This window comes from Echinops telfairi, unplaced genomic scaffold, assembly GCF_000313985.2.
Source record: "Echinops telfairi isolate 266 unplaced genomic scaffold, ASM31398v2 ScPeMD7_9;HRSCAF=40, whole genome shotgun sequence".
Classification (NCBI taxonomy): domain Eukaryota; kingdom Metazoa; phylum Chordata; class Mammalia; order Afrosoricida; family Tenrecidae; genus Echinops; species Echinops telfairi.
This window is the reverse complement of record NW_022103906.1, coordinates 99,114,697-99,128,004: the sequence shown is the minus strand read 5'-3', so window position 1 is coordinate 99,128,004 and position 13,308 is coordinate 99,114,697. Positions and strand designations below refer to the sequence as shown.

General features: G+C 44.1%; 1 protein-coding gene across 6 annotated transcripts in view; it reads right to left on the bottom strand.

Annotated features, from left to right (window-relative positions):
- The window catches only part of KIDINS220 (kinase D interacting substrate 220), a 111,892-nt gene that overhangs the window by 5,381 nt on the left and 93,203 nt on the right, over window positions 1–13,308 (bottom strand). For 2 of the 6 annotated variants that reach the window (XM_030884552.2, XM_004696014.3), the window contains exons 24-27: window positions 13,103–13,216; window positions 12,276–12,332; window positions 3,842–3,973; window positions 846–944 (exon numbers count right to left, since the gene is read on the bottom strand). In XM_030884552.2, coding sequence (XP_030740412.1) covers window positions 846–944; window positions 3,842–3,973; window positions 12,276–12,332; window positions 13,103–13,216 — 402 coding nt within the window. The remainder of the gene's footprint in view (window positions 1–845; window positions 945–3,841; window positions 3,974–12,275; window positions 12,333–13,102; window positions 13,217–13,308) is intronic. The other 4 variants (XM_030884553.2, XM_030884554.2, XM_030884555.2 and 1 more) reach the window with 2 other exon arrangements.

The following is a 13,308-nucleotide window of genomic DNA, read 5'->3' as shown; positions in this document are numbered from 1 at the left end:
TAGACTGGAGCATGTGCACCGGTACAGATAAGAGCTCTCGACACACAGCGTCCAGGATAGATAAACCCCTCAGGACCAATAATGAGAGTAATGATACCACGAGGGTCGGGAGAAGGTGGGGGAAATCGATTGCAATGATCAATGTCCAACCCTTCCCCAGGTGGACGAACACCAGAAACATAGGTGAAGGGAGACAGCGGACAGTGTAAAATATGAAAATAAAAATAATTTATAAATTATCATGGGTTCATGAGGGTAGAAGGGTGGGGGATGTAGGGGAAAAAACAGGAGCTGATACCAAGGGCTCAAGCAAAAAATTATTTTGGAAATGATGATGACAACATATGTACAAATGTGCTTGATACAACTGATGCATGGATTGTTATAAGAGTTGTAAGAGTCCCCAATAAAATGATTTATTAAAAAATGTTTTAAAGAACACTATTGTTATTCTAATGAAACTCAGAAAGGAAGTTTCTTGTAAATTCTAAAGAATTGGTACTATATTTGCCTAACTTGGATTTTAATGAATATTTTTTAAAGGAATGGCAACCATCATCATATGCATACTAAACTCTCATCTGACCATTCTGTTCTTACTGTAGCTTACAGTGCTAATTTGTGAATAAAAGATGCAATGGGGTTCAGGAGGGGAGCCCCCTCTCCACCCCAGTGTCAGGGGCAAGGCCAGAGGAGGAGGGGTCCCCGGCACGGGTGGGGGCGCTGCTCCAGGCAGCAGGGCTCTGCGTGGGCTCAGGCGCTATCTGAGAGCTTCCAGGTGGAGTCGTGCTCGTCCCACTGGCTTCATGAAACATCTTAACCAATTCATAACGGAAACATCTTACGGTGCTTCTGAACAGGTGCCAGTCTCCAAAATTCATATTCATCTCTTTCTTCAGTTCATCAATGTTACACTGAGCTAACACACGGCCGTTTATATTTGCCTGAGTAAAATAAGAATGAAAAAGGCAAGTATGAACTATCTGGGGTTAGTAGTCATTTTACAAGTATATTTTATTTAGTTTTAAGAAAGCCGTTAGAACTCAATGCCATCGTGCTTGACCCCATGGACGGAAGCACGGTTGCGATGAGAGCTGTGCAAGCCCCACAAAGTCGCTAAGCAGTAACAAAAAGGGCTCAATGCCATCAAGCGGATGCCGATTCACAGCGGCCCTGCAGGGCGGCTAGAAGTGCACCTGCAGGGCGCCCAGACTGCCCCTCTTCATGGGAGTAGGAAGCCTCACCTGGATTAGCACATGGTTTTCATCTCCTGTGATAAGATCATAAACAGGACGAATTTGAACAACACAAGCCCCTCCAGACTGTTTCCAACTATCTGAAGCAGCCGGAAAGTAACAAACCACTCTTGCGAACTCAATCCAGAACTCGCCCTCCCCAAGTATTTCCAAAACGGCTAGCCTTCTTTCTTTCAAGTGTGAACATGAAAGCAAGTGAGATGTAAGAAAATGAATGCCGTTAGAAACCTTTCTGAGAACTACCAGTTAAGACTAGCAAAAGCAAAACTACTTATGCTCATAATTCTTTCGAAATGTCTCTTGGGCGGTGTTCTTTAGTACAGAAATATGAGAGCCCTTATTATGTTCCTCTTTTCTATCGTGTTTTTAACCCAAACTCAAAACTCACTGCCATTGAATCAAGGGTGGCTCACCGCGTCCCGTGGAAGGCCAAGGCCGTACGGGAGTAGACGCCCCTTCTTTCTCCGGCAGAGCTGCTGGTGGTTTATGAACTGCTCTTAGCAACCCATGTGCAACAAAACACTGCCCGTCCTGTGCCACCCGCCCAATTGTCATGCTCAAGCCATTTTTGCAGCTACTGAATCAATCCAGGGCCTTTTTGGGTGCCTCCCCACCCCCACCCCCATCGCTGACACTACCAAGGATGATGTCCTTTCTCCAGGGGCCTCTGCTGATAACATATCCCAAGCACATGAGGCGAAGTCTCACCATCTAGCTTCTAAAGCACATTTTGACTGTACTTTTTCTAACACAGATTTGCTGGTTCGACTGGCAGTCAAGGGTGTATTTAATATTCTTTGCCAAGACCATTCAAAGACAACAGTTCTCTGGGTTTCTATATTCATTGTCCAGGTTCACATGCATATGAAGCAACTGAGAATACCATGGCTTAGATCATGCACACTTTGGTCTTCAAAGGGACAGCTGCACTTTGCACATATTTATTAAAGAGGACCTTTTGGCAGCACAGTTGCCCAATGCACTGTCGTCTGATTGCCTCTCTCCTGCTTCCAAGTAAAATGAAGCCCTTGACAACTTCAGCCAATCTATGTTCCACCTGTCACGCCGACCACTGGGCCAGTTGTGAGGATCTGTTCCTGATGTGGGCGTGAAATCCACAGTGACTCTTCTCTTTCAGTAAGCAAGGGTGTGCCGTCAGCCCGCTGCAGGTCATTAATAAGCCATCCTCCAACCCAGAGGCTGCATTCTTCTCGAGACAGCCCTGCTTCTGGGAATATGTGTTTAGTATACAGATTGAGTAAGTGTCGGAAAAGGATACAAAATCCTGACGCACGTCTTTCCTGGTTTTAAACCATGCAAGCACTAAATCCTTGTTTTGCCTCTTAGGAAACATCTTTCCGGTTACTCTCTGCTGTCAGCCAAGATCCCTCTGTCGTTAGCAACAATAGCCCCGTTCTACAGCTTCTGGGCCCAGTTTGAATCTGACAGTCACTTGTCAATGTACTGTGACGGATGTTTTTTATTTATTTATGTTTTAATTATCATCAGTCAAGTTTTACTTGCATGTGATGTTATTGATATTGATCATTTCCAAATTCCCGTGGATCGTCTTTCTTTGGAATGGGCACGTATATGGATCTCTTCTGGATGTTTGGCTGGGAAGCTGTCTTCCCAGTTCTGTGGCATGGACTGTGAGCGCCAGCGGCACTGCCTCTCGGGTGCCGGTCCAGCCACTCCTGAACGCCTGCTTTCCACCAGCGCCTCCAGTGCACTCAGACTTCCTCCTCAACACCCTCGGGGCCTGATCACAGCTACGTCCTGAGACGCGTGCATGTCGGCCAGCGTTTCATGGTCCCATGACTGTGTAGTCTTTACGACTTTTTCTTACCCCGACATAAAAAGACTACCGACTGTAACTGGCCTCAGAAGGAACCGTGTACACAGACGGCTGCCCTCACCACGCCAGGCCTCGCTGTGCAGTCTTGTGCTGGCTATCCAAACCGCAAGAAGAGGTCCAGGAGAAAACGAAGCTCTTCACACACAGTCACCTAAGCCCATCTCTTCACACACAGTCACCTAAGCCCATTAGCTTTCATCAAGGGTCAGCATCATCAGGACTCCAAGAATGAAATGAGGCTCTGGGGGAAAGGAAGTGAAGGAGGTTTCCTCTGATGATCACTAAGTCGTAACGAAAGAAAATATAAAAGGCTTCCTTATGCTCCCTTTGGAAAGAGGAGTTATTCTTAACCCGAATGTGACCTCCTCGGACCACTCCATTCCTCAGCATGACATGCTAAAGCAGCCATTACATCCACTGCCACTGAGTCTATTCCAACTCATAAGGACTGTGCACAGGGTGGCTGAGGTTAGGACTCTGGGGAAACAGAGAGCCTCGTCTTTCTCCTACAGATCAGCTGGCAGTTTGAAATGCCCACCTTGTAATGCTCACTCAAGAGCATCACCATTTAAAACACAAACGCTGCAGCAAGCGACTTTATTTCCTTTACTCCTATGTGAATAAAGGCCAACATGCTATTTTAGGATCGAAAATAGTAAGAATCCTGTTTCCATTTCTCACGGCCCCTCCGCCCGGCCCACTGCGGGGCGTGCCAGTGGCACATCACCTTTTTGATGGTCGCACAGTACTGAGGGAGCACACTCTGGTCCAGGCCTTCGATTTGCCGCAGCCTCTCGCACACTGCATCCACAGTCATGGAACTCAGGGCGACGACGGGTCCAGAGGGTGGGCCCGACCCCTAGATACATTTGGTGAAAATACATGAAGAACATTTAATGCTTGCATATGAGGTCACGTGACAGAAAACCCTCATGAAGTTATTACTAAGAAGTACCGATTCACAAAACATTGAACATTATACTAAAAATAGTAAATGTAGTATGGTAAGGAAATGTCGTTATACACCATTTTATTACTATAAGCATCCACTCTTACTAAAAAGCTGTATTAAGAAGCTACCTTTGAATTTAGTGATGACTTACAAACACGAACCATGCTGCTGACACTGCAGTTTCGCTGGTTCTTTGAGGACCTGGAGCGCGTGTCCCAGGCTCAATGCTCAGGTCTGACAGCTGGTACCCAGCTGACTCTCTTCTAGGAAACCCACCGCCCATCACTTTCATCTCCCGGCTGGAAAAGCCTGCCCTACCCTGACCTCTCAGCATAGTCTAATGTCCTCATGTTGCCTCACGTTCACACAGCAACTTGTCAGAAATATCATGTACAGAGGGCTATGATTTTTAAAACTGCTAAGTAATTGAAACTTAGCTATGGCAGCTTTTAAGTATTTGAAAACTAACATATTTGAAACCAAAACAACCCAGTAATTTTATGATGATTCCTAATCATTCAGTTTTCCAAGTGTTTAAAGTATCAGTTTCCCAGAATCAGCATTCTCTTTCCCTGGGACTATAATGACCAGCCGGCCCAAAGGGCTCACATTCCTATCTGCCTTTTTTTACTTCATTTTTCATCTCAAATTTTGTATTTCTTTCCTTAGTCATTTCTGTTAATGTTTTAATAGGATTACTGCAGTGCAACCCATGTTTTTGAAAACATGCTGGTATTTTTCATTTAAAATTAACTTCTTACATACATTCTGCCTGGGTGAGTATATCTAATATTCCAAGTATTAATGATTCACTATTATAGAAATTTAAAATTGTTTCTGTGCAGCTTTAATAATCATATCTACTTCATCTTTTCTATCTTAAAACACATAATCAACAGCGATTCATTGAAATTGCTCAGATGTTGGGCAGCTCATTTCTGTCATCCAGTAGAAGAGGAGGCCATCCCTTTCCCAGTGACTCCCCATTCTGCCTGACACCCTCCCCGCCCCCAGCTCTGTGCAAGCAGCTGCCTACTGTCTGTGGCTCTGCCTGCTCTGGGCCTCTCACTGCGAGGGAGCCCGGCACTAGGTCACCTCTTCTGTCTGGCCTCTTTCCCTTAAGCCCATAGTACAGGCTTTACCAGTGCTTCATTGCTTTTTCATGGATGCAGAATCTCTCTTTCCAATGACTTGGAATTCTTTCAAGTGCTTTTATTCTTCCAACAGTCACCTCTCTCTGGATACATTTATTTATACATGTTTATATAATCGGTTCAAAAATCACGATAAAAACCACTGGAGCAAAGCTGGATTAGAATCAGTGAACAGTTTCATCAAGTACTAAATTAGGATTAACGATGCACAGAAAACACGTGTACAAAAATCTTTTCCTTGCAGAATTCTAATTCATAAATGCAGAAGAGGGAAACAGAAAATCATGGTCAGGCAAAGGACGCCATCATAATGGCTGCAGAGAAGATGCATGGATGGAGAGATGCTCAGATCAGTGAATACAAGTTTAAGTGGAAATGGGGCATTTGCACAGTGTCAAAACATCTCCCCAAAGATCACCACCAAGGGAAAAGTCAGACGCGCAGAGTGTTGACTGACCCAGCAGCCGGCACCTCTACCAGGTGCTCAGAGCCATCATTACCAGTGTTAAGGAAGGTGAGTATCAGGAACACTCTGATGTGGCGCCCTGAGTAGGGGAAAAAAATATCAATTCTGTGGCCTTCTTACCAGAGATGTATAACCTCCTGCTAATCATGAGAAGCTCAAATTGAGAGGCATACAAAATAACTGTGTTCTTCAAAGATGCTAGTTAAAACACGAGACAGAAGGGAAGACTGAGCAACTGGGAGGAAGGGGAAGAGGAGGGTAAACTAAATGAAACTGGATGGGCCCTTGGACCAGAAAAATGACATCAGCAGGAAACGGCTCAATCTCAGATACAGCCTGTAGTAGGAATATGGATTCCATTCCAATGCTACCTGAAGGGAATGTCATTACGCAACCTGAAGTCTAAAATTATTTTAAACGCCTGCTCTTTAAAAAAATCAGAAAGACATTGTTTATGATTATGCTACAAAGGACAAGCATAACAGACATGGCCAGATCTTTTATGAGGGGAAATGTAAAATATTAGAGTATCTTGTTTCCATGGAGATTCTGAGAATTCTGTGCTAGATATTTCAATAGCATTGAACTTCCAAACCAGGCTCACTGCCATCCATTCAGTCCAACTCTTAAATCCCTTGTAAGGACAAAGGACAACTACCTACAGGGTCTCCAAGGCTGCCTATCTGCCCTTACACTGCTATCCTTTCGATTAACAGCTGAACGTTGTAGCCATATCTAATGAGAGCAGTACAAACCAACTAAATCTTAGTAACAAAACCTAACTTTTTTGGATGGAAATCTCATATAGTGAGGGGAAAAAAGACAAGGAAATAGCAAAATGTATATTCAATAGTTCAATGGATAAATTCTTAATAGAAAATGAGTTATATTATTTGGAGAATAAGCTGATAATTCAAATCATAATTTTTAGACATTACCGTGCATGTTTACTTAAAATTTACCTGTGAGAACAGATAATTTCAGCACACATCAGATTTTATTAAAAAGAAAAAATGTTTTTTAAATGCAGAAAAGGTTAGTTTGTTTACATTGTTAAATATAAACTTCAAAATATAGACAAACTAGAAATTTCTCTGGGTGAAAATAAAGCTAAGACAACAATGAAATTAATAGCTCAGAATTAATTAGCCAGAAATGAGGGCCATGCAAAGGCTGAGCGCAGCTTTGATGAGATAAACCCGAGGCTTCGGAGCGAGCGTAAGTTTACAAACAGCCCAGCACGAAGCTGCCAGCGAGCCATCTAAAATGCTCTAACAAAGAAGCGAACAAAGGTCCATGGGTGAGGTCTGTACCTGTCTCTGTTTGTTAAACCCAGAGGCAACCGGCTTTACGGAAGGAAGGAAACAGAATGAAGGACACGAGCTTCAAATGCAACAGCAGAGACGTGTTACTGGACATCACAACCCCAGGCAGCCCTCAGCAGTCACCTCATCTCCAATCACTCTAAGGAACTACGTGTACAGCCTAACAGAGCAATCATACCCACACACAGATTAACTTCATTAATATGTACTTGGTAATTTAAAAATTACATTCTTAAATCTTACATATTCTATTAAAAACAGCATCATGGACCACAAATTCGACAAGAAAACCAGGTATATCAAATGTGCTAGGAGGAGTCAGTGGTCCCACTACACCTACGTTTGAAATTAACTTTAAAACAACATTTTAAAATTAGTCAATGTTATAATAAGGCATGCTTACTCAGTCTATCACATGACCATTTCATAAAAAAGCATTATGTAGACACACTCTAAGTTGATGTTAAGGAGCCAGAAGAACCTGGGTTTCACTTCCTTGGGTAGCTGGTGGACCGGGGATGCAGTGAGAACATTATTTCAAAAGCAAGGCCTTCACACTACAGCTTCCAAAGCCAGAAAGATAACGCTGGAAATACCTGCATACGACGACTACCGTAACCACGCGATCGAGACAGTTTTAAACCTCAATTCAAAGCAGCCGGCCACTGTTGTTAATTATTTTTGTGGACCTATTAGATGGGTGGTAGTCTTAAAATAACCTTAAAATTAACACTATTGTTTCCACGTTACTTTGCAACAGAAGTAGGTGGTGTTAACCTAACTCTCCTTTTCTCTGACCTTCATCACTATTTACAGTATTTCATCAGCGCTTACTTGGGCACCACCTAACTAAAAGGAGAAGATTTCATGGGAACTTCATCCTCTATGATCAAACTTACTTATATGTAGTCTATTCTGAAACCCTGTGTACAGTAAGTCTGACACTAGAGCTGCAAAGACTTGAAACACGATTGCAGAAGGAGGCTAAGGAAATCAGGTTGTTACAAGAGCGCCCAACCTACTGGGTAATTTAACTTTGTCTTCAAATCAAGGAACATAATAATTAAAGCCAACGGGTAGGGTTTAGCACTGCATGAACAGCAATAAAAACACAAGTACTAAACGACGACAATAAATTTGATTTTTAAAACTAACTTTGTGCTGCAGGATTTCAATGATATCATTACTGGGATAGCATTTCTGTGAAAACATCCCAATTTCATCTTCAAAGGAGAACTCAAGCGCCCTCACTCCTTACCCATGGCAGCCGAAACCTTCTCGTCCAGGTCTTCTGAACAGCAACGACAGTTTAGTTTGAAACAAGTTGGAGCCAGTGGTGGAAATCAAACACACTACAGTCGGTCCCCCTCTATCTTACATGGTATTTGGTCAGCCCACAAGCTGGACCCTGTCCTTCCTTCTTAGTATCCTGATTAATTTAGTCGTTTCCATTCATCTCTAAGTAAAGGTTATATACCGTAAACCAAGAACCAACCTCACTGCGTAGAGTCGGTCTAACTCATGGTGACCCTCCTGCACTGGGTAGAACTGCCCTGTGGGTTTCTGAGACTGTAACTTACAGGAGTCGAAAGTCTCATCTTTTTCCCATATCACTGCCGGTGATTTCATACTACCGATGGACTGACTGATCAGTCCAACACATAACCACTAGGCAACCAGGCCTACTAATGGCTACACAGCAGACAGGACAGCAGGCTACTATATAAGCACTGTCTTTTGAAGGTTGAGCTTTTGTACAATTAAACGTTGTGCTAATCACTTCTTCATGCCATCCCAATGAGGTGCAAAAGTGATCTACATAAAGCTATCTACAAGGTATTAAAGGATGACTTAACAGTGCAATCATGCATAAAATCCCCTCGATGGAGGGTCTCCTGGCTACATCCCATTAGTATAATGCCTGGGAGAATCAAAGTAAGTATTTGTTGAACCAATGAATAAATCACACACTCTATAATATATACATAACTAAATAATTAAAGGAAGGATAAATGGTTTAAAAAAAAAAAAAAGCTCTGACTGCCTCCTCTGACAAGCCTTTTCAATGAAACACACATACTGCCCTGAGCAGCGGGTGGGCAGGCCTGAGATAAGAACAGACCACAGTTCTCCTGGTGTCCATGGGGAGGCGGGCCCTCCACGGACTTTCCTGCTGGCCAGAAGGTGGGCCAGTGGAGGCCACCAGGAGGGTCCTCAGAAGAAAGGCCTAGCATTCTGCTTCCGAAAAACTCAGTCCAGGACAATCCTATGGGGCAAAATTCTACTGTGACACGCAGGGGGCCCTCATGAGAAGGTGACTGGGCCCCAAGTTGCTCTTTACTCCAATAGTCAGTACCTTCAGTATGCTAAGGCTGCATAATCCTTAAACCAGACCTTTATATAGGTCTGCATTCTTTATGGATGAGGACATTAAGAATCAGAGAAGCTAAGTACCGCATATACTCGAGTATAAGTAGACCCGAATATCAGCCGAGGCTGATTTTACCACAAAAACGGCAATAGAAATGTGCTAAAAAACTCTGGAGAGTCTTCACAGGGGCGGGGGTGGGAGTAGGGGGAGGAAGAGAAGCTGCAGAGCCAGGATTCTCTCTGCCTTTGCTGCTTTTACACCTCAGAGCTCTCCTGGCCCCTTTCTAAGAAGGCTTCTCCGTGCCAGAGGGCAGAGCCTCTCAGCAGCAGACTGGGTCTCTAGTCTCACAGGACATGGCACGTGTACAGTCAGAGTGACAGAGCCAGCATGGAGACCCATCGTCCCCATACTTGGACACACCTATCATTTACCTGAGACATTCCTGGCTAGGCAATGCAAGCTAGAATCATCACAGGTTTCTGAGTGAGAAAAGATCCAACTATTTTCCTAAGAGTCTGCTTTACACAGATTTCCCAGGAACTCAATGTGGAAAAAAATAGGGCCCCAGCTTTCCTGATGATGATGAGTCTCTACTACAAGACAAGAAAACCCTGGAAGCCACTAAGGACGACAATTTTTCATCAGCTGTCTCTATGTGGGTTTCAGCGATCAAGCCCCCAGCAGATGTACAGAGTGTTGCTGTTTGGGGCCAGTGAGGGGAGTCCCGTTCCCTGCATGCAGCCTCCCGGGACAGAGCTCTCTCAGGTACCATCTCAACAGAAGCTGACTGCCAGGTCTTTGGCCCCCCTGGAAACACTGGGAGGACTCGCACTGTCAACCTCTCTGTTAGCAGCTCAGCACTTAACCATGCACTGCCTGAGCTCCGACTATCAAGTGGAATTTAAACTACTTAGTTTACTAGTCATCTGCGAGTCTGACCTGCTATTATGACGTTGCATTTCCTGGAAGCAAAGAACGGTGGTGAGCAGGTCGCAGAACTGCTCGTCAGTATGAAAAGGACAGCCAGAGCATGGCTATGCTACTCGACAGAGGGACTGTCAGCCCCGTTGTTAGGCCTCAACACACTTCTCAGGACGACATCACCCCCCCTTCCTCAGACACTCAGGCGAGAACTTGCCCGGTGAACCTCTAAGCCGACACAGAGACACTGCCAAACTGCCACCGAGTCCCTTCTGACTCAGAATACGGGAAGGACCGTACCTGGGACGGTTTCTGAGACTACCCATCTCGACAGGAGCAGACGGCCTGCCTCACTCCTTGGAGCGGCCAGAGAGTGTGGGGCATCAGCAGGCCAGCGCTCGGCTCACAGCCCACGAGAGCACCTTGAGAGAGACTCCAGCTATCTTTTCATCCCAAGTGCCCACTGGCCTTCCTCAGCACATCTGTGTCATTAAGATGATCAGATTCTTCACGGTACCTGGTTTACATCAAAAGTTTGCCAAAAATGTTCGCTCAGAAGCACACTGCCGCATGAATCTGTGCATTTCTGAGAGGCTCTCAGACTGGACTCAAAGCCATTCTTGCATTCAGTGTCAATGATCCACGGATTAGAGATTCTCTCAACACTCAAACAGAACAACGATGCTCACTCTGTCTATCCTTCGTGGATCACTGAAGTCTTCCCACCTTTCCGCTGAAATGCCAGTGGTTTAAGAGAACCACCGACCTTAACTGGGAACACCTCTCCTTCCTAACCCTGACTCAGTGAACCACCACCACCACAAGCCCACTCGTCTCACCCCCTCGTGTGGAAAGAACTGCCCAGGACCACTCAAAGTTTACCGGAGCAGCAAGCCTGCTCTTTCTCCCAGGGAGCAGCTGCTGGTTTTACACTGCTGACCTTGGGGTTCGCAGCCCAGCTCGTCACCGTTCCACCAGGGCTCCTCGACTCAAAGTCAGGTTGAAAGTCTTTCTTCCGTCTGATCAAGTGCACGCATGCCGTTTACAATATATGGATAAACTCAAGTTGTGACAGTTTACTACACTGATTGTAACTATGCCACATTTCAGCATAGTTTTAGATTAAGTTGATCACATTTACATAGGAGAAACATTCTGTAACTCAATGAAAATTAAAATATAAATTGGGCTTTAAATCCCATACTGAGTGACAATATGAAGACTGTCTTTCTAAGTCGTTATATTAAATGGATTTCTTTTAAATACAAACTCCTGAATAATCACTTTACAGAGAGCAACTTACTGTGCAAGTGATCACTGTCTTTTTAGAACTCACCTTAGTGTTGGCAAACCAGGATCAGACAGTCCCCGTTCCCTGCTGAATGAACTTTGTTTGTATCTGCCACCTTTATTCTGACATACAGATTGAGACACACAGACGTGCGTTTACACCAAATTCTACCAGCTGTGAACGCCTGGAGTAAGGATTACTAAAGATGTATCTCTGGTTTACACAAGTAGCTTCTGTTGGGGGGGGGGGGCTTCATGGGCAATTTTGGATATTTCCAAGAATATTCTACGTGTGTGGTTCCACTCCAGGCCTAAGGACCACAATTCCAGCTGAGAGCAGAATGCAACAAAGAGGCCTGAACACCACCGCGAATGCTCCCTTTGGCTGCGGAAGGAAAGAATGCTTTCCTTGTTGTGGAACGAAAACCACCACACACAGCCTTTGTCAAGGAACTGAAAAGGGGGGAAAGCAGCAAGAACTAGAAGGTCAAGTTAAAATATTAGCTTTTTAGTGAATTAATTCATCAACTATCATTATTTGCATCCAGCTGCTCTACAGTAACTGCCGGCACACCGGGGATGCAGAGTTAGTGGACTGGTGTCATCACAGTTAAGGGGGTCCCCCCTCGCTGCTGCGGAGGCAGCGGGTGCTAGAGCCCACACCACGAGACTACTCCGTTACCCTCGAGGAGTCTGTGGGGGAGCAGAGGCCCTCAGCAGCATCTTCCTGGATAACTTCCTAACAACACAAAACAGGAGAGGAGCGTGGGTGAGAAGGGGAGGAGGAGCCCAACAGGACGATGCACGAGCACGGCGCTAACGTCGGCATACAAACACCGAGCACGCGGCCCAGATTTCCCTTTCAGTGACAACACTAACACTTGGAGCAGCAGTTTGAATTCTAAAGCTTTTGGTCTCCTATTTAATAAGAACACACTAACAGGAAATTTCTTTGTTAAATTGTCAAACAGAGTACAGGGAATTTCTTTGTTAAATTGTCAATAAAACGGAGTTTATCATGAAGAACATCTAGAAAGAAAATGCATTTTGCTTTGGATTAATTAGATTCAATAGTACATTAAATAATTTCCTTTTATCTTATTTAGTATCTATCATTAGAAAGAAATATTCTTTCAAAAACATCCCGATTTTTAGACTATATGGCTGACATATACACAGATACTATAGACATAAGTCCCATAAAAAAGGTAGTAGAAATTCACCCATATAAAGATGAGTTTAACAAGTTTTGGTCACAAATACTGTATCACTACAAGCCAGAAGCCTGGGACTGTAAACATTTACTCACTGAGGCTGCTAGTTGATTTCCTTCCATATATATTAACCCGAAATGAAGACAAATACAATTGTTGTTAGTAATAGTTTATGCATCTTATAACCACTTATAAAGTAAGTTGTACTCTTAGACACCGGAAAGGAAATAACCAGACTTCTAATGCTCTCTATGTTATTATTAGATGAATATATTAGTTACCCTCATATACTTACTAGGCCATTGTTCTGATCTCTGGGCAAATTCATTTTTATTGATGGACGTGAGATGAGATGTTGGGAACCGCCAGGGTAATACCGTGGCGTGTAAAGGTATGGGGCAAAGAATGGCTATGGAAAAAACACGTAACAAAAAAAGGGGGTAAACAATGACAGAAATCAAAGTATAATGAGATTTATCAAATGAAACTAAGCAAACCAAC